General features: G+C 42.7%; 2 protein-coding genes and 1 pseudogene across 9 annotated transcripts in view; 1 reads left to right on the forward strand and 2 right to left on the reverse strand.

The window, feature by feature from the left end:
* Positions 1 to 940: 940 nt before the first annotated feature.
* On the reverse strand, positions 941 to 7957 carry ALG11 (ALG11 alpha-1,2-mannosyltransferase). The gene is made up of 4 exons (XM_038370254.2): positions 7791 to 7957; positions 5369 to 5602; positions 3852 to 4783; positions 941 to 1328 (listed from the first exon to the last, which is right to left on the reverse strand). Exons 1-4 carry the CDS (start codon positions 7826 to 7828, stop codon positions 1057 to 1059), a joined length of 1476 nt encoding a protein of 491 aa, XP_038226182.1. The 5' UTR covers positions 7829 to 7957; the 3' UTR covers positions 941 to 1056.
* A 101-nt stretch (positions 7958 to 8058) lies between these two features.
* ATP7B (ATPase copper transporting beta) overlaps positions 8059 to 21666 on the forward strand; it is an 80141-nt gene continuing 66533 nt past the window's right edge. For 2 of the 8 annotated variants that reach the window (XM_043504462.1, XM_043504464.1), the window contains exon 1: positions 10666 to 10794. The gene's annotated coding sequence lies outside the window, so the exon portion shown is untranslated. Of the gene's footprint in view, positions 8087 to 10099; positions 10129 to 10270; positions 10289 to 10665; positions 10795 to 21666 lie in introns of those variants that run through there. The other 6 variants (XM_043504465.1, XM_043504466.1, XM_043504468.1 and 3 more) reach the window with 5 other exon arrangements.
* Positions 12869 to 12987, reverse strand: LOC119850228 (annotated as a pseudogene).

Here is a 21666-nt window from a genome sequence, read left to right on the forward strand (position 1 = left end):
AGGCCATTGCAAACTAACCATTTTTGTTAAAAGCAGAAGTCTACTGCTGCAGTGTTTTAACCATTAGACTATAAAGTTCCAATGTTACACAAAGCAATAGTTTAAAGTCCAAATTTGTGACCCACTGGAATAGGCTCTGTCTGATCAAGTTTTCAATTTTCTTTAAAAATAGAAAAAACACAGGAGGGTAGGAGAAAACAACAAGATGTCCTTATAAGAGGAAGAAAGAAATGATTAAACCAAAGTACAACTGCAAGTAGTTATACCTCTGCTCCTGCTTTTTTTAAAAGTATTGTAGGATTAAACTTTAGTAAACACTACAGCTAAGGCTGCAAAATAGTGTCTGTTTAATCTGATTTGAGATAGCTGTCTGAAAAATTTGCATTGGGGGATGCAAGCAAAGAAACCATAAACTGAACTTTTCTTTTACATAGTAAAAGGAGAGTACCTAATATAAATATTGGTAGATTTATGTAATATTTCAGGGAGGATTTGGTAGTAATAAGGTTTGCATCAGAAATACAAAGAAGTGTTTATCATGAGAGTTTGTACTCAAAGAGCAAGCAGAGCCATCACTGAAAACTTCAGAATAGTGTTTTACCACTAATCCTGGAAATACATTTTTTTTTGTCTTGAGCATCTGACTCATCAAAATCAGCAATGTGTTAATCTTTAAAAACTGAATCCCTCCCACTGTAGCATGCCACTCAATCTGTCTTCCCTGCCTGTTGTTTTAAGGCAAGAAGTCTTTAAAAAAAAAAAAACAACAACTTTAAAATAACCTAAATATGAGGAGTTTCCACATGCAGTTCTACTACTCATGAGAAAACATTAAGAATTTAGAAAGTTTAGTAGTGCCCTGTAAGTCCATTTGGAAGAATAATTTTCATGGAATGGGGTTTCCTCCCTCCCCTAATAAAAATCTTTTAATGCACAGAGCTGATGTCCTAACAAAAGTATAGGACTTTTTATTGCACCATGATAGCACAGATTAGAAAAAATATTTACAAGTGACGTGTATAAAATTATTTTTATACATGTACACAAATACGACATTTATTTAAATAATTGTTCCACAGACAATAGGAATGCCACTTCAAACTCTTGGTCAGAAAATCTGTTCACAGACTGGCGAGCATTTTGTCTGATTTCCAGCCTTTTTTCAGGGGACAAAGAAAGGATCTGAGCCACGGTCTCAGAATAATCATCCTCATTTTCTGCTAGAAATCCTGTAATATGTCCTTCATAGGGTACCACGATATCTAGTTTGGGGCCACCAGAATTGTGAGCCAGAATAATTGTGCCAGCTGCCATACATTCAACTATTCCTGGAAAGATACAAAAAACATGTTCAGAATACAGTTCTCGTATGTAAATAGAGCTGGTTGAGCTTTTTCAGTGGAAGTGTTTTTCAATGAATTTTTTGTCAAAATAGACACTTCAGAACCATTTTTTCCCAAAATGTTTCACGTTTTTCATTGAAAAACCTACACCAAAATTTTCTTTTTTTTTAGCAACTAAAAAATGAAGACAGGTTTCAGAGTAGCAGCCGTGTTAGTCTGTATTCGCAAAAAGAAAAGGAGTACTTGTGGCACCTTAGAGACTAACAGCTACAGCTACAGCTCACTCCCCTCTGTATTTTCCACCAAATCCATCCGATGAAGTGAGCTGTAGCTCACGAAAGCTTATGCTCATATAAATTTGTTAGTCTCTAAGGTGCCACAAGTACTCCTTTTCTTTTTAAAAAATGAAGATTTCAGCTGATTGGATAAAAATAAAAAAACTTTAAGTGAAACCAAAACTGCTTACGCCCTCAGCCTTTTTTTTTTTGGATACAGTTTTCTATTTGTTTTTCCATCTGAACCCTGAAAAATTTTCTAGACAAGATGACAATTTAAAAAAAAAAAAGTTATCAAAATTTGAGGGAGGGGAAGTGGGGAGACCATCTCTACTTATGGATTTCAATAACATTTAAAACTCTAGGGAAAAGACATACAGTAACAGAATTCTAAACTGGTAATAGGTGTTGTTTTATCATTTAATTTCTTAGCACCTGACTGTTTGACATCTGAGTTCAAACTCAATCTGATAAGACTAGGAGGCGTTATAACAAAAGAGAATCAGTTTCAGTGGTATCCAGGGGCTTGAGCCACATCTTTCAAGATACAGCCAACACATATTGTAACATTTGATTTCTAGTATATTTCACTAGTTTGATTTATATAATAGACACAATCTGACTTGAATAAAAAGCTACATATTGAAAAGAGTAGAGGTGTACGGAATGAAGGTGCACTGAACTAGGCACACTGCTAACCCCAGGGACCAGCAACACCTGAAGCCAAATAGTTAAAACACCTTCAAAGATTAGAAGAGTGCTGGAATTGAATGGTACATAGCATTTGTATTTGACCCCCATAGATTACACAACAGCCCCGACAGACATTCTGATTACTGCCTTGCTGCTTCTTTGCTGCAATTCTGAGATTTTTAAATGCTGTTAGCTCAAGAATTGCCAGAGGTAGAAAATAATGCTGTAACTATATCCTAAAGCTTGGAATATAAAGATAAAAAGCCATAAAAGGCGAACTGCTAAATCCTCCTGGAATTCAGGGCCATAATCTGAGTAGGATGTCTACATGCTATTCTGGCAAAAGGTGAAGTCTTTGGGAAGAGGGTGTGTGTGGAAACTAACAAAATTATAATTGTGGATTTAAAAGTCCAATATCTTGTGACCTGCCAGAACTAAAATTCCTTTGAGGGACCATTACAAAAAATTAGAAGTACCTTCAATACCACTAAGTACTGAGCCGGACCAGAACTCAGAAGAAAACATTTTTGATCACTGCACAATCATAAGAGAAATAAGATAACTATATTACAATTGACACCATTGATAATATTTATCCCCTTACTGCAACAAAATGGGAGCATGACTGAAAAGACTCAGCAGTTTTAGTAATGGGAAAAATCCAATAGGAAGTAGCAGGAAATGGGAAAAAGCCAATAACGGAAGACAACAAACATTCTCACGTGTGGAAACAAAGTAGATATTGTAAAAAAATATGGCTTGGGGGAGGTGAGAAACAAGAGTAGGCAAATGAAGACAAAAAGAAAAGGAGTACTTGTGGCACCTTAGAGACTAACAAATTTATTAGAGCATAAGCTTTCGTGAGCTACAGCTCACTTCATCGGATGCAGTGAGCTGTAGCTCACGAAAGCTTATGCTCTAATACATTTGTTAGTCTCTAAGGTGCCACAAGTACTCCTTTTCTTTTTGCGAATACAGACTAACACGGCTGCTACTCTGAAACAAATGAAGACAGTAACAGAGGCAACAGAAAAGCTACCAAGATACTACATAGGAGGAAAATTCTATCGGAGAGTATGCTTCTGAACTGACTCAACGGGCTTTACTTATATCACAGTCCTGTACAGCGTAAGTCATTTCTGTTAATTGTAGTTTAGTAAAAAGAAAAGGAGTACTTGTGGCACCTTAGAGACTAACAAATTTATTAGTCTCTAAGGTGCCACAAGTACTCCTTTTCTTTTTGCGAATACAGACTAACACGGCTGCTACTCTGAAACCTGTAGTTTAGTAATGGCTGATGCCATCAGTTTCAGCTTGCTGAAGGCACAGCCAAGTAATCAGTCCATCCATTAGGATGCAAGCTTGTCTCATCCTGAATGCATGCCAGAGAGGTATGGTTGGTCTTACCCCATTCCATAAATGGGAAAAGTGAGCAAGTCCCTATTTCTGTGCCTCGTTCACCTCCATAAAGCAAGCCTCCCTCCCCTCCCCAGCTGAAGTCAGAGCCTTAAGGTGCTTGAAGTCGAGGCAAAGTACTCACCAATTCCGAAGTGCTCATTCCACATGGTGTGCAGACCAATAATTGCATCTGCCAGGTACTTTTTTAGCTCCTCAAATGGAATGTTTACTTTGAACTCCACCTTTTTGTCAACTCCTAGCTCTTCACAAAGCTTTTTAAGTCTGTTTACACGCTGCTCATCTTGTTGGTTACGACAGCCTCCAATCAGGATAAGCTTTGGTGAGGACTGCTGCCCCAGAGCTTTCTTTTCCAAGAATTTGGCAAAGGCTCTGATTTGCAAAGGATGGTCCTTCTCGGGCCTAAATTGTCCTAGAGAGACAATGGAATATTCTGTGGTGCTCTTTTCCTCCTGTAACGGAATATCCAGGAATGTCTGAACATCACAAGGTGGATACACAACACTTGTGCAAATGCCAGGTCTCCAGAGGGAAAGGATGTGATTTAGGGTCCATGAAGAATTAACCATAATGACATCACTGCGAGAACCAACCAATCCATATACAAAAGCAAACAAGTAGTAATAGACAAATTTAAGTTTGCTGAGAAGGGGATTCCTTGTAATGAAGGCTGCATTGTTAAATCTGGCATTCTGACTCTTAACCACAGAAAGCATGTCAGTGCTGATAGTTGGATAATGAACATAACACCCAACACGGCAACCTCCTAAGTACTTAAACAGAGGCAATGTGAAGGCATAACCCATTGAGTCAATGTAAACATCAGGAACACACTTCATAAGAGCTTCCCAACCAAGAAACACAGACCCTAAGCTTTGACCCAGCAAAGTGAAGTGGGGGTAAAGAGAGGCCTCCACAAGGTAACGTTTTTCTAGAAATACAAACTTCACAGGATGAGTTAATTTGATGTTGAATCTTCTGAAAGCACTTTCTACAATCTGTTCTCCAGTGACATCTTTATCGCCAGTATAGACAACATATATTGCATCTTTGTACCTGAAAGAATACATACAGTAAAGAAGAATTTCACAAATCTTTTTCTATACAAATTTGTCACAAGTTATGCAACAGACTTATTTCCATCTCAAAATTACCAGAAGTGAGAACAAACTTTTAGCCTCGGTCTTAAATACGTTGGCCTTAAAAAATATTGGTTTTGGTTTAACTGAACCAGATTTTTTTTTTTAAACCACATTTCTGGAGCCTTAAGAGTCTTTGTTCTGCCAAAACGCATGGTTGTTTTTTAGCTAATTAAAAGAAACCATGTTGTTATTCAATAAAATTCAACTTGTAGGGCAGGATATTCCCATTCAGAAAATGAAATTTCAAGACTGCAGAACTGGCCCTCCTAGTGCAAACAAAAAGTAAAAAGGAGGAAGAGTGTAGCATAGACCAATGGATTGTCAAAAGGGTAAAAAGGTTTTAGATGCAGTGTTTGAATGCCTCAGGCAACTGTTTGATTTTTCCTGATACTTTTTATGGTATTATCTATGCAATTTTTGGCATCCCATATATTTAAGTAGACCACATTTAATCCAGACTGCAATATAAACTTGCACTTTGCTAAGCATGTGCACTTACTTTTTCTGCAGTGCTCTTATGGCACACCACAAGACTCTCTCCCCTCCACCACCTGCATTGCAATATGGATGGAAAAATGCAACAACCACTTGGTGTTTCCCATCTTTTCCTATTGAGGCCAACTGATTTTTCCTTTGTTGTAACCACAGCCGTATTCCCCACAGTAGTACAACCAAACAGAGACATAAAGCTCCACTTAGGAACAATCCAGGGATGAACAATGAGCACAGCAACCTGGAACAAGCAGAGAAAATTAAATTCAAACATCATTTGTAAAAAATAGTATATGTAAGAAAATGATTAAAAACAGTAAATACTATATATATTTCCTAGGCAATTTCTCAGGTTATTCTCTCATGGGTAATGGATATCAGTACCTCGTTTTAACAGCTAGCTTATTATTGGTTTGTTTTCAAACCTCTGCTTGGAAGACCACAATAAACAAGAAGGTTACAACTAAGCTTATGGAGGTAATCTAAAATTATAAAAAAGTAAAAAATCCAAAATATAGCTATCTCTGGCATGACTCCTAGAGAATTCTGCCAACAGACACTGACTCTTGTGGTGAGTTGACAGCTGTTTACTACACGATAGCAAGAAATGAAGCAGGTTATTTCATCCTTCCCTTTCTCATCCATCTGTTCCAGCTTCTCATAACCACTGTAAACTCTTTGGGGCAGGGACTAATTTTTTTTTGGGGGGGGGGGGAGAATATACAGTGCCTTGATCTTTGATTGATGATGCTATATATTACAGCAACACAGCAAGTGATTTTCTGTTTTATTAACAGTAAATTAGGCATCCCGGCACCTACACGATAAATCAGTGTAATCCCATTTTGCAGATGGGAAAACTAAAGTACAGAAGTATTAAGTGACTTGTTTAAAGTCTCACAAATGGGTGGCAAAGCTAAGGACAAAAACCAGGAGTCCATACTCCCTATTCATTGCTTTAGACCTCTGTATCGTCCTGAGCAAGTGGGAGGCATAGAATCACCAAGATGCCACACCTAGACTACAGCACATAAGAGATCTGGGGTAAAATTTTCAAAAATGGCTAAGTGACTTGGGAACCTAAGTTTCATTTTGAGAGGTGACTTGGGCACCGAGGAGCACCAGGCCTGATCTGCAGTACAATGTTAAGTCAGCATAACTACACCACTCAGAGCTGTGAACAATGTCATACCCTGTGTGATGTAATGACACGTTTCAGAGTAGCAGCCGTGTTAGTCTCTATCTGCAAAAAGAAAAAGGAGGACTTGTGGCACCTTAGAGACAAACAAATCTAAAAATTGGATGCATCCAATGAAGTGAGCTGTAGCTCACGAAAACTTATGCTCAAATAAATTTGTTTGTCTCTAAGGTGCCACAAGTCCTCCTTTTCTTCCTGTGTGATGTAGTTAGACATAGCTGGGGCATTGGAAGAATTCTTCCACCGATCTAGCTGCCAGCTCTCGGAAAGGATTTCCTGCAGCCATGGAAGAACGCCTCCTGTTGCTGTAATGTCTGCACTTAGGGTGCCACCTGTCTGAGTTTTGGCTTCTGTGTTCCGGTGCAATTTAGGGTTGCTAGGTGCCTGGTTTTTAACTGGAAAGTCCAGTGGAAAAGGGGACCTTGCAGCATCCAGTCATGGACTGACTGGACACCAAAAGTCCAGCTATCACAGGGCTGGCGGAGGCACCAGCTCATTAATCCCTGCCAGACCCTGCTCAGTCAGGGCTTCCTTCTATCTGCAGACTGCAGCAGCTCCCAGCCCAGCAGCAGAGGGAGCGCAGCGGGGAGAGGAGGGAGCAAAGCACTGGGGGGGGGGCGGGGGAGGGAGAGGCAGGGCAGGGCCTCGGGAGTCCCGTTACCAGTAAGTAGAAAGGGGGCAACCCTATCTGCACAAAGCTGGACAGCTGCAGTGCTTCCAGTGCAGCCGTGGCCTGCGTCTCACCGACGGCCACCTGGACGTGAGCGCCCGCGTGACTCAGGAGCCTCTCCAGGAGTGCCCGGTGGTGTGACAGCTCCTAAGGCAGGAGCAGCCGGGGAGAGCCGGGAGGGTCAGCGGGGAGGGAGCAGACAAAGTGAGAGAGGAAGAGCAACAGGGCGCCCGCGGCCACCAAGGCCACCTCCGTGCCGCAGGCCCCGGCCCGCACACAGCGTAGCCGGGCGACGCCCCAGCGGCTCCCCACCCCTCGCGTGCCTGGCGCGGGACGAGCGCTCGGGTCGCGGGGTCGAGTGAGCGGCAGACACGGAGAGCGGGAGGAAACCCCGGCCCGGCCCGGCCCTCCGGCTGCGGGGAGGAAGCGGGCTGCTTCCCCTGCGGGAGGGGAATGGCGCCCCCGCCAGCGGGCCGGCGAAACGGGAGGAGGAGGAGAAGGAGGAGGCGGGACTATTTTCTTTCCCTCCCCCAACCCCGGGGCTGAGGCGCCCGCCCTCACCTGACTAGCGAGCACAGACAGAACCCTCCCGCCGCCATCTTGGACAACGCCGCGTAACCTTTCGCCCCGGAAGCGATCGCGCCGCTGGAGGCGCGGCCTGACTATTCCTCCTTCCCCATTGGCTCCCGCTGGGAGAACCCGGCTAGAAAGAGGGGCGGGGCTAGAACGCTAGCGGGGACTTGAGGGAGGGGCCCGGTCTGTATGGAGGTGGGGCGCGCGCGGTTTCGAATGGGCGGGGCATAGGGCGTGCCGGGGAGGAGGACGGCTCGTGCTCCTGGGTTTGCATGGAGGAGCCGGTAGCGACCATCCCCTCCCCCTCCCCCTCCGGTGCCTGGCGCTGCCGCTCTCTCATTGAGAAAAGGAGTACTTGTGGCACCTTAGAGACTAACAAATTTATTAGAGCATAAGCTTTCATGAGTTACAGCTCACTTCATCGGATGCATTTGGTGGAAAAAACAGAGGAGAGATTTATATACACTCTCCTTACAGTGTGCACGACAAACCCACTGCCCCACGTTCTCTGCGCGTGTATACAAATCTCTCCTCTGTTCCCTCCACCAAATGCACCCGATGAAGCGAGCTGCAGCCCACGAAAGCCCACGCTCCAACAAATTTGCTAGTCTCCAAGGTGCCACAAGTACTCCTTTTCTTTTAAAGTATATAGTGGTCACTTTAATTTATTTTTGATTACAAGTATTTGCACTGGAAAAAAAACAAAAGAAATAGTATTTTCAATTCACCTAATACAAGTACTACAGTGCATCTCTATCATGAAAGTTGAACTTACAAATGTAGAATTACTTAGAAAAAAAGCTGCATTCAAAAATAAAACAATGTAAAATTTTAGAGCCTACAAGTCCACTACTTCAGCCAATTGCTCAAACAAACAAGTGTGGTTACAATTTGCAGGCGATAATGCTGCCTGCTTCATTTACAATGTCACCTGAAAGTGAGGTTTCAGAGTAGCAGCCGTGTTAGTCTGTATTCGCAAAAAGAAAAGGAGTACTTGTGGCACCCTAGAGACCAACAAATTCACCAGAGCACAAGCCTTCGCGAGCCACAGCCCACCCCATCGGACGCACCCGGTGGAAAAAACAGAGGAGAGATCCACATACACACACACAGAGAACATGAAACAATGGGTCCATCATACACACTGCAAGGAGAGTGATCACTTAAGATAAGCCATCACCAACAGCAGGGGGCGGAAGGAGGAAAACCTTTCATGGTGACAAGCAGGTAGGCTAATTCCAGCAGTTAACAAGAATATCAGAGGAACAGTGGGGGGTGGGGTGGGAGGGAGAAATACCATGGGGAAAGGTTTTCCTCCTTCCCCCCCCTGCTGTTGGTGATGGCTTATCTGAAGTGATCACTCTCCTTGCAGTGTGTATAATGGACCCATTGTTTCATGTTCTCTGTGTGTGTGTATGTGGATCTCTCCTCTGTTTTTTCCACCGGGTGCGTCCGATGGGGTGGGCTGTGGCTCGCGAAGGCTTGTGCTCTGGTGAATTTGTTGGTCTCTAGGGTGCCACAAGTACTCCTTTTCTTTTTGCGAATACAGACTAACACGGCTGCTACTCTGAAACCTCACTTTCAGGTGACATTGTAAATGAAGCAGGCAGCATTATCGCCTGCAAATTGTAACCACACTTGTTTGTTTGAGCAATTGGCTGAAGTAGTGGACTTGTAGGCTCTAAAATTTTACGTTGTTTTATTTTTGAATGCAGCTTTTTTTCTAAGTAATTCTACATTTGTAAGTTCAACTTTCATGATAGAGATGCACTGTAGTACTTGTATTAGGTGAATTGAAAATACTATTTCTTTTGTTTTTTTTCTAGTGCAAATACTTGTAATCAAAAATAAATTAAAGTGACCACTATATACTTTAAAAGAAAAGGAGTACTTGTGGCACCTTGGAGACTAGCAAATTTGTTGGAGCGTGGGCTTTCGTGGGCTGCAGCTCGCTTCATCGGGTGCATTTGGTGGAGGGAACAGAGGAGAGATTTGTATACACGCGCAGAGAACGTGGGGCAGTGGGTTTGTCGTGCACACTGTAAGGAGAGTGTATATAAATCTCTCCTCTGTTTTTTCCACCAAATGCATCCGATGAAGTGAGCTGTAGCTCACGAAAGCTTATGCTCTAATAAATTTGTTAGTCTCTAAGGTGCCACAAGTACTCCTTTTCTTTTTGCGAATACAGACTAACACGGCTGCTACTCTGAAACCTGCTCTCTCATTGGGCAGCTTGCAGCTCCTTTGCCTCGCAGCTCCTGTAAGGGTGGCTGCAGCCCAGGTGCGTGGGCTGGGGCGTCTGAGTCACCTGCAGCGCTGACCCCAGGTAGCCCCTCTATGCCACCCCCCTACCTCTAAAAGCCCTTCTTGTTGAGTTAGTGCCTACTCCTGCTAGGCTACACTGCTTTCCCCCTGCCCTCCCCAGGAAGGATGTTTCCCCCAGAGGGTGGGTGCAAAGGAGGAGAAATTTGCTGCACCTGAGTGAGGTAAGATGGAGGCATTTGTCTCCTCATCCCGAGCTGCCTGCTCCCAGGCACTACCTGATGGTTAAATCCCCTCCGGGCTGCAAAGGTCGTGTGCAGTGACAGAGAAGCATATCCATTGCAAGTGGCGGAGGGTAGGGCTCGGCTAGGAAAAAGGGTGTGGTTTGAACTCGAATTAGTTAATGCATGGGAACTAACACGAGAGAAGATCCTGTCTCTTTGTAAAAACCTGCTTTTTTGGCAGTGAAGACATAGCCAAGGCAAAGGCAGATTGTGGTTTTAACACAAGTTAGCAGGTTAAGGTAAAGTGGAAAGCCGAGGATTTCTGCTGACTTGTGTTAAACCAATGCACTGCCTTGTCTTAACTAGGATTTTACCCTTGTTTCTACTTGTTAGCTAACAAGAACTCACTGTTTTTCCTAGTGAAGATAAGGCAAGAGGATGGTGGGTGGTGTACCCCGGGCCACAGACCATGCTGTATAATTTCACATTACTTTCTGTACCACTGGGTAAGTCATGTGGGGAGTTTTTGCTCAAAATACATGAAAACAGTGAAAAATTGCCTAGTGGTTAGAGCATAAACCTGGCAGTTGTACATTCTGGGTTCTACTTCCAGCCTTGTCACTGTTTTGTTGTGTAATGTTAGGTGAATTATGTCATTCCTCTGTCTCAGTACAAGTACCTAGATCTCTGGGGGGTTGTGGGGCTGAATTCATTAATGTTCCTGAAGTACTTTCATAGGCTCATATTTAAGGCACTCTACAAGTGCAACATTATCACTTTTTTAGAAAAAGAAGGGCTGTGTTTGTAAATAGCTGATCATTTTCCTGCATGGATGATCTTAAAAAGATATTGTCAGGTCAAATTTGGCCCAATATTATAAGTTTTTTATAATTTATTTTATGATTTTAAAAGAAATCTAATGGAAAGTTTTCTTTAAAACACAAGAATTTCCTTTGTAGGGTCCGCAACTTAAAAATTGCATATTCTGCAGGAGAGTCTGAAAATATTTTCTAGACATTGAAGTGGAGTTGGGCTATTTTCATTAAAAGGAATGCAAAAAAATAGGCAATCATAAATGCTGATAGGCATGTTATATTTTTGAAATTGGTAATGTGCTTAACATAACAGCATCCCCTTAAATTCATGGAGATAAAGATTTAAAAAAACATAATGACAAACTTTTGATTTGAGGTCCTTTAAAAACTACCTGTAAAGAAGAAATTATGCTAGAGCTTATCCATTAGCTCCAAAGAGGCACAGTACCCTGTTTTGGCCCTGATCCAGCATTGTTATTTGCTAGCATCTCATAAGCACATTAGTGGATCCCAATGCAAGATTTATCTCTTTCTTATCACATTTTCATTGTTTGTTAATTATCATCCTTTACAAGCATTATTTTTGCACGTGTCTCTTCATTATGGCAAAATTCACTTTCCTTGCTTCAGATCACACTTTTGATCTCTGACAGGCAGATAAGCCTAAACAAACAGACGGTATAGTCTCCTGGCAAAGTACACATGTAACTCATTAACAACTAAGAGATATAATTGCATATATACTCCAGAATATCCAGCATCTGCTTCTCACTCTACCTATTTCAGAGTAGCAGCCGTGTTAGTCTGTATTCGCAAAAAGAAAAGGAGTACTTGTGGCACCTTAAAGACTAACAAATTTATTAGAGCATAAGCTTTCGTGAGCTACAGCTCACTTCATCGGATGCATTTGGTGGAAAAAACAGAGGAGAGATTTATATACACACACACAGAGAACATGAAACAATGGGTTTATCATACACACTGTAAGGAGAGTGATCACTTAAGATAAGCCATCACCAACAGCAGGGGGGGGAGAAGGAGGAAAACCTTTCATGGTGACAAGCAGGTAGGCTAATTCCAGCAGTTAACAAGAATATCAGAGGAACAGTGGGGGGTGGGGTGGGGTGGGGTGCCCCTCTGCCATGTACATTGGCCAAACTGGACAGTCTCTACGTAAAAGAATGAATGGACACAAATCAGACGTCAAGAATTATAACATTCAAAAACCAGTTGGAGAACACTTCAATCTCTCTGGTCACTCGATCACAGACCTAAGAGTGGCTATACTTCAACAAAAAAGCTTCAAAAACAGACTCCAACGAGAGACTGCTGAATTGGAATTAATTTGCAAACTGGATACAATTAACTTAGGCTTGAATAGAGACTGGGAATGGATGAGTCATTACACAAAGTAAAACTATTTCCCCATGGTATTTCTCCCTCCCACCCCACCCCACCCCCCACTGTTCCTCTGATATTCTTGTTAACTGCTGGAATTAGCCTACCTGCTTGTCACCATGAAAGGTTTTCCTCCTTCTCCCCCCCCTGCTGTTGGTGATGGCTTATCTTAAGTGATCACTCTCCTTACAGTGTGTATGATAAACCCATTGTTTCATGTTCTCTGTGTGTGTGTGTGTATATAAATCTCTCCTCTGTTTTTTCCACCAAATGCATCCGATGAAGTGAGCTGTAGCTCACGAAAGCTTATGCTCTAATAAATTTGTTAGTCTCTAAGGTGCCACAAGTACTCCTTTTCTTTTCACTCTACCTACAGCACCCAGTATTCCCAGGAGGTCTCCCATCCAAGTACTAACCAGGCCTGACCCTGCTTAGCTTCTGAGTTCAGACAAGATCTGGCATGTTCAGGGTGGTATGGCTATAGGCCTAGACACACACAAATTGCCAGATAGGATTTCCAGTGGTGGGTGTTTTAGTCACTCTTTGATTGTTGTTGTCCTTTTATTTCATCTTCCATTTTGTCTGCATTGAGAGGCAATGTATACAGACCAAAGGTCAGAAATGGAATGGAATGTGAAGGGGCACGGCTGCATTCACCACAGTGAACTTCAGTTTATGGGGAGAAGACAGAAAGATGATGATGTAATTGTAGATAAGGTGGCTCATTTTAATAGGCACAGTCATAATGTGGGCTTCTATGAATCAAACAACCCAGAAAAAAACTACATAACAAAACTGGACAGAGGTCACTCATAGACAGGCTGCTCTGTCTCAGAAATGGCTAAACATGCTCAGAAAGGGATTCTGAAGGGCATCCTCTCCTCAGGAGCCTTGCAGGTACCATACCCAAAGAAGGATCCAGATTTACTGAAAAGTACTGTATACGGTTTGAAAAGATAAAAGGGCATAACAAAGCTGTGTTTGTGTATAACGTAGCTGCACATGGCTGGGCAGGTATGCCAACAGCTACCTTAATGACCGTTTCCAGTATTATGAATGGTTTTTATAGTAAATGAATTAAAAAAAAATTAATAACTCAATAACAAAAGAATGTGAGGCAGAAATGTGGGAATTTACAAGCAAAGACTTTTATCCTGCACTTACAAACGCTATGTTATTAGAATCTAGTGGTTGTAGGCTTAGAATTTATATATCTATTACTTTTGAAAATAGAAAGAATCATTAGTGATTCGTCACAGAACAGTTAGTGTGTTTTGCTGTTTATAAATTTATCTTGCACTGATAATGGGAATGAATCCCACACCTTTCCTGTGTTGGAGGAAGTGTGAAACTGGCTAAAGCATGGATGGCAAAATCTAATCAGTTGCAATACAGAGAATTTCTAAAGTCCTACATGGAGCTGAAAATAAATGTCTTCATCTCAATTGTAATATCGGCAGTGTATCACATGACAGACCCATTCCAGGTGGGTGAATCCTCACTGTCTCCAGTCTGTTAGTCAAGATTTTTGACATTTTTGAAGAGTTTTCAGTTTATTTTATGAATAGAATCACTTAGATATGTACTGATCTCTCTGCCTCAATGAAGATGGAGCAACAGCCTTTCTGTGTCATAATTTTGTCCAGTTTTGCTCACTGAGAGTCTGAAGCTGTTAGGGGTTCTCTGAGCCATGACCTGTGAGTTAGATCAGTGTCTTTCCTGACTGGGGTAAGTCAGTGGTGAAGTACTGGGTCCATTGCTGGTGGAGTGTGTCAACACATCCCTTTGCAGGGAGACTGGGTACTTGCTGTCCTTAAATCAAGAATCGTACAATAGGTGCCTTAAGAAATTACCACTTGAAGCTGATGACTTGGATTAAACTTCCCATTTGTGAAGCATCGTTGAGAAGGCTATGGTAGGAAAACATCAATTTCTTTAGTCATCAGAATTCCTACATTTTGATCAATTGGGTGTCCAGTGGCAAGGAAGTCCAAGACGACTGGGGGTTTCTTCTCTGTTGAAGCCTTTGTCCACCTTCACAGCCGTTAAGTGGTGATCCTGCTTCATCTGCCTTTTTGCCATTGAGATCTTGTATTGGGTTGTGTTGTGCTGGACTGCACTTTGTCTGGTATCTCACCTTTGACCTTACCGCCATGGGTGACCCTACCAGGAGTACGGGATCCAGACGGCATTGCTTTTAGGGTCTTAAGTATGCAAGCTTCTCCATCACATCAATGTGGCAGCCCAAGAAGTAGCATCTTTATGAAGCTGAAGGAATGGATGAGGGCAAGCTGGCTGAGGCTTACTTAAGGTGAGATGGAGGAAGGGATGTTGGAGGGTTGCAGAAAGCAACTGGAAGAGTTAGTGGGGATGATATCTGCACTCCTGACCAATGAAGTGTATCTGCCACTTGTGGCCCAGGTTTATTAGAACTAAGGCTGCTTTTTGAAGATCAAATAGCAATGGTAGCTAGGGCTATGGCACTGGAGTATTACTGGCTCCCTGTGTGATTAATTGCTCAACAACAGGCAATTGTATTCTGCACTAGCTTATGTTCAGAGGGCCAGGTGGCCTAGTGAGTACTGGCCCTCTGAAATGTAAGTGAGTACTGGCCCTTACTGGGAAGGCCTTTGAGTCCAGCCTGATGATGTAGAGAGTTTATTTATTGGAAAGTGTATTGTTAACTGTGTGTGGTTAAAATTTGGGAGTTTCCTAAAGCCCATGAAATCAGGCACGTCGATAATTGATAAAATAAATAAAAATGTAAATGCTATTTTGCATTTTGTATTTCATTCTTAAGATTTTCATGAAAGTACAAAGCTTTTTTTCCTGTTAATGCTTGGTTTATCTTATGAAGTTTGGCTTAGAGACCAGAACGTATCGCTCACACATGATCTGAACTAGAGGTAATGCTTCTACACACATAATCTAGTTCTTGCATAATTAGGGTTGCGATATTTCAAGTTCTCAAATAGAGGACACTGCTGGGGAAGAGGGAGGGGGATCTGGAAGGATGAGGTGGGGTACAATTTCTATTGTACAGTTTTTCTACCACCCTTACTTCTGCACTGCTGCTAGCGGCGACGCTGCCTTCAGAGTTGGGCGCCCGGCCTGCTGCCCAGTTCTGAGGGCGGTGCCGCCACCAGAAGCAGCACAGAAGTAAGTGTGGCAATACTATACTTCCTGGACACTTGTTCATATGTCAAAAATCTGCCCGGACAGAGATCGGAGGACCAAAAAAGATGTCATGTCTGGGAAAATCTGGATGTATGGAATTGGTCATAGGCACTGACTCCGTGGGCACTCCAGCCCTGGAGCACCCAAGGGAAAAAAAATAGCAGGTGCTCAGCGCTTGCTAGCAGACCTTTGGTTCAGTTCCTCCCTCCAACCTGCCGCAATCAGCTGTTCAGTGACATTCAGGAGGTGCTGGGAACTAATCAGGACTACTTCAGTCTGGCCAACTGGAGTTTGGACCCTGCAGGAGTTTCTCTTTAGGAATCTGTGACAGCACCTGATTCAAGTTTCAGAGTAGCAGCTGTGTTAGTCTGTATTTGCAAAAAGAAAAGGAGTACTTGTGGCACCTTAGAGACTAACAAATTTATTAGAGCATAAGCTTTCGTGAGCTACAGCTCACTTTATCGGATGCATTTGGTGGAAAATACAGTGGGGAGATTTATATACACGCACAGAGAACATGAAACAATGGGTTTTATCATACACGCTGTAAGTGTGTGATATGGTGACAAGCAAGGTGGGCCATTTCCAGCAGTTAACAAGACAGCCACTCTCAGGTCTGTAATCGAGTGACCGGAGAGATTGAAGTTTTCTCCGACTGGTTTTTGAATGTTATAATTCTTGATGTCTGATTTGTGTCCATTTATTCTTTTACGTAGAGACTGTCCAGTTTGACCAATGTACATGGCAGAGGGAGAACACTTCAATCTCTCTGGTCACTCGATTACAGACCTGAGAGTGGCTATCCTTCAACAAAAAAAACTTCAAAAACAGACTCCAACGAGAGACTGCTGAATTGGAATTAATTTGCAAACTGGATACAATTAACTTAGTCTTGAATAGAGACTGGGAATGGATGAGTCATTACACAAAGTAAAACTATTTCCCCATGTTATTTCTCCCCCCCCCCCCCCCCCCCCCCGTTCCTCAGACATTCTTGTTAACTGCTGGAAATGGCCCACCTTGCCTTGTCACTATGAAAGGTTTTCCTCCTTCCCACCCCCCCACCCGCTGGTGATGGCTCATCTTAAGTGATCACTCTCCTTACAGTGTGTATGATAAAACCCATTGTTGTGTGTGTGTGTGTGTGTGTGTGTGTGTGTGTGTGTGTGTGTGTGTGTGTGTGTGTGTAAGTAAATCTCCCCACTGTATTTTCCACCAAATGCATCCGATGAAGTGAGCTGTAGCTCACGAAAGCTTATGCTCAAATAAATTTGTTAGTCTCTAAGGTGCCACAAGTACTCCTTTTCTTTTTGCGGATACAGACTAACATGGCTGCTACTCTGAAACCTGTCATCTCTGATGTGGTTTTACTTTCTTCTTATCACAGTGAGAAAGGCCTTTAAAAGGCTTCAGAGTGGTAACCATGTTAGTCTGTATCAGCAAAAAGAATGAGGAGTACTTGTGGCATCTTAGAGACTAACACATTTATTTGAGCATAAACTTTCGTGGGCCAAAACCCACTTCATTGGAGGCATGCAGTGGAAAATACAGTAGGATGAAGAAGTGGGTTTTGGCCCACGAAAGCTTATGCTCAAATAAATGTGTTAGTCTCTAAGATGCCACAAGTACTCCTGTCCTTCTAAGAAGGCTTGTCTCTGGAAGCCCTGGGTGGCTAAGATGCCAGAGGAATTATGCTGGCTTCCACCCTCTTCATATAAAATTTTGCATCAGAATTTTGAAGATACTGTAGACCAAATGCTGTGGGAGGTTGAGGCGTTCTTGCCTCATTATAGCTGATCTTTAGGTAGGCTCAGTTACTAACAACATTCCTCTAAATTTCCTTTGTACTAAGTGGGCTACAAATGCCATTGAACACTAAATTTGTGTCCTGGGGCAAGCTTACACTTTTTTGGTTTGTTTTTTTAAGTCTTCTTACTGTACTGATTTGGTCTGCATGTGAGAGTGGTGTGCATGGAGGGAGGGAGTGTGAAAGGGGTGTGCATGGGGTAGGAGTGTGCGCATGTGTGTACAGGGAGCTGCCCTAAGGTGCCCCTCAGTATCATACATTAGTTTGCATCATTGCCATTTGTGGGGTCCTAGAGGAAAGTGATGAGTTCTGTAGCAGGCAGCCCTAGCAGCCTGGCCAAGAGTCCATGTGTGTGGGTGGTGGGGTCCGGTGTCTGACTGCACCTCCCCGGGTCAGGGATTTCAGAACCCCAAGCTGGACGCTCTCAGGAGGGGCCCAGGCTGCAGCTCCCGTTGGCAGAAGCAATCACTGAGTGGAAACCAACTGCTGGGCAGCGTGTGGTGGTGCTATGGCACTATCAGGCTGCAGCTCCAGAGTCTCCACTGTCCTGGGATGGTACCACAGAGCCCATCCAGGCCTTCACCTGAACTCCTGCACAAGGGGTATTCAGATGCCTTGTCTCCTCCCAGCCAGACTGAGCGTGTCCCTGAGACTGGAAACACTTCCACTCCTCCCACAACAAGGAGATGGGCTACGGCTGGGGAGAGCAGTTCAGGGTCTTAAAGGGCCACACCATGTCCCTGTTGGGGCTGCACAGAGGAGACGTGAGTGGAACTGTTTTTTGACTTGCACAGTGTAGACAAGATTGCTGCATGGCCGTGCGTGCAGACAGTTGATAGAGTACTGGTTATTAAAGCCCTCATCCTGAAATGAATTCTATGCAGTTAGATCCATTTGAAGCCCATTGAAACCAGTGGGGATCTGCATGGGCACAGGAATCCATGCCCATGGCTGGGGGTGCTGGAACAGTTTTTTTTTTATAGTGGGGTGCTGAGAGCCATTGAACCAAACTGTAAACCCTGTATATGATGGAAACCACTTCAAGCCAGGGGGTATGGCAGCACCCCTAGTTCCAGCACCTATGCCCATGGAACTCTTTGCAGGATTGGGGCCTAAGACTCTGGGGAAAAATGTGTATTTTTTAGTTCCTAAATTCAATGCATGCAAATGTCTTGATAAGATGAAGCCACTGGTCAGTAATCAAACACAGAGAAATTGGAATAATTGCATGCAAGTATATTCATCTGACAGTCATGTGGCCTTTAATACTTGGTTGTACAGTTGAGAGCTTTCTTTGCTCGCCTTGTGCATTACAATATTGTGAACTTAGGCATTTCTACACGGATGCACTCTTAGCTTCCAAAATCCTTGGGACTGTATGTAACAGGAGGAGTTTTAGATCATTTGAGTTCACTAAGGTTTTTTGTTTGGTTTTGTTTTTTTAATGTATCTCTTTTGACTGTGCATTACAGCTGCTTATTGTTAGACACATAGCATAATTATACATAGCATTGTGCTGAAAGCAAACTGTGCCATTTAACAAGCTCTTTGCTCCAAAGGGCTTATAGTTTAAGGCCCACACTGGGACAGTACAGAACAATCCCAAAACCAAGGACAGAGAAGTGAGTGGGTAAAATGAGAGCTGTGTATTTAGGAAGAAATTTTGATGGTGTGGTTTTTACTAGAATGTTGTGATTATGTTAAGTTACTGAACACAGTAAATGCTGGTAAAAATTTTTTTTTTTTTTAGTCAGGCTTATTTAGAGACCGATTCTACTTCTAACTGAGCCAGAATAAATCTGAAGTAAGCTGAACTGAAGCCAATGGAGATATTTGAGGCTAAGGACATGTATACACTTCAAACTTTTGATGATGCAAGTTATGTTGGCATAAAGCAGCTATATATTGCTTGTGCATGTGTATTCTTGGCTCCTCGCATTGATGCTGCACATACTCACCAGAAGTGCTTGTTTTGATGCACAGTGTGGTGCATCATGGGTAGGTATTCCAGTGTGTAACTTGCCGCCATCCAGTGCACTGACTTGGGAAATTTAGACAGTGCTTGGTGGGGCAGAAACACAGGGGTGATGGGGACTGATTTCACCAGACACATCCGGTCCTTTGGCACTGCATTTTAATGGATTTTTGTTAAGCTTACATTATAAGTCGTTGCCATCTGTATGTTAATCTGTTGGCTATGATATGATGTCCACATTTAATTGTTAGTAACAACCACAATAGCAGTTTTGCTTTTGCTCTTATTAAATGGATTGCTGGCTCTGTTTGAATCAATGCCTTACTGCTCTTAATATTGAGTGAGAGTTGAATGTTGGGTTTTTTAAAATCAGTATATATACGTGGGGCAGGGTGGCATAAACTACTACAGGCACAAATAATGGGGGCATGATCAAATAAGTTGGAGAACCACTGGTCTACCTGGCCCTGCAGTTTGGGGGCCTGTTAGGAGGTGGTGCACATCTGTGAATATAACACTGACAATGCACCTCTTAATTTTGTTGTGCTTGCTGTAAATTTTATAACTGTTTGTTTGTCACTGATCTTGTGTTGTCACAGAGTACAATAACAAGTAAGTGCATGCTATCCCTACTGTCAGGCATTCTGCAGTGTATACTGGGAACTATTAAGATGAATTATTTTCCAATCAGGAGCTTTGGGTAATGAAAACACTTCATAAATTCTGTTCAAATTAAAAGCAAATACATTAAAACCTTAAATGTATGGAACACAGCTTAAAGAAGGGGAAGGAATATTCATGTCCATTTTAGTTATAAAGAAAAGGAGTACTTGTGGCACCTTGGAGACTAACAAATTTATTTGAGCAGAAGCTTTCGTGAGCTACAGCTCACTTCAACAGATGCATCCGATGAAGTGAGCTGTAGCTCACGAAAGCTTATGCTCAAATAAATGTTAGTCTCTAAGGTGCCACAAGTACTCCTTTTCTTTTTTGCGAATACAGACTAACACAGCTGCTACTCTGAAACTGGTTGTTTTAGTTATACAGAGTGATCTGTGAGGACGATAGTTGATGTGTATATGTGAAGCTGTGATTGTCCTTACTGTTCCCTGGTGTGGAGTGGTAGAGGTAGGGATGCAGACCCTGATGCCATGTGTGCGCGCACGCACGCACGCACACACACACACATCAACATGCTTAACTACTCACTTCCCCCAAAATATGTAGTATTCAGTCTGTTTATATGGAATATGGGAGTTGGGTGAGCCATTTCAGCATATGTATGACTTATTTAAAAGACAAATTTAAGTAGAACTGTGTCCTAAACTGCTTTATGGTGGTGTACCCAAACATTGCATTTCAATGGGGGATTCAACTTCCTTTATAGGAACAGCCTCCTGAAACTCTTACTAGTCCACAAAAGTGGTCCATAGTCATGCAAATGGTCCCATTGTCTTCAGTGGGATTGATCAAATGATTTAGGGTTTGCAGGATTAGGTTCCAAATTTGTAAATTGTTCTGGACAAAACTGACAATGCCTGATCTGTCAGATCAGAAGGAGCTTCATTCGAATAAAGCTGGGCAGATGTCTGATAAGTCTTGGCTCCATTGCTAAGATGAGGACATATTTTCACCAAAATTCTTGGCAGATTCCTGAGGCAGCTGGTTTAAGGCCATCATTGTGTGGCATTATAATCTTCACTTATAATTCTCTCATCCACAAAGCTGGAAAATTAGGCCCTTGTTTTCTTTGTTTTGCTGCTCCAGTTCCAGTTAACAAAATGCATGTTGGACTAGTTTGGCCGCAAAGAAGAATTTTATGTACACTGGGGACTACTCCTGATTCCCATCAGGCTGCAGAACTGGGCTGACATCACAATCCAAAAATTCTCCGGTCAGTGCAAGCAGAGGCATTCCTCTAATGATTTGGACTTGATGTGATATAGATGGATGTCATGGATAATTCAGACCAAGGGGGAGAAACAGAATCAAAAACATTGTTTAAATACCTTCTGTCCCCCCACTTCCCTCTCTAGGACTCCTAATCAGCGTAATACATATGCTAACAAACTTAAACAAAGCCTATGTTATTGTTATTGTGCTGTTAAAGCCAAATAAAGAATGAATGCGCTCCCTAGCCATGTTCTGCTCCTTTAAGTAGCAGAGCACAGCCCCACCCACCCCCTCCGGAAGGGGTGGGGTTAGC

This window comes from Dermochelys coriacea, chromosome 1, assembly GCF_009764565.3.
Source record: "Dermochelys coriacea isolate rDerCor1 chromosome 1, rDerCor1.pri.v4, whole genome shotgun sequence".
NCBI classification, from domain to species: domain Eukaryota; kingdom Metazoa; phylum Chordata; order Testudines; family Dermochelyidae; genus Dermochelys; species Dermochelys coriacea.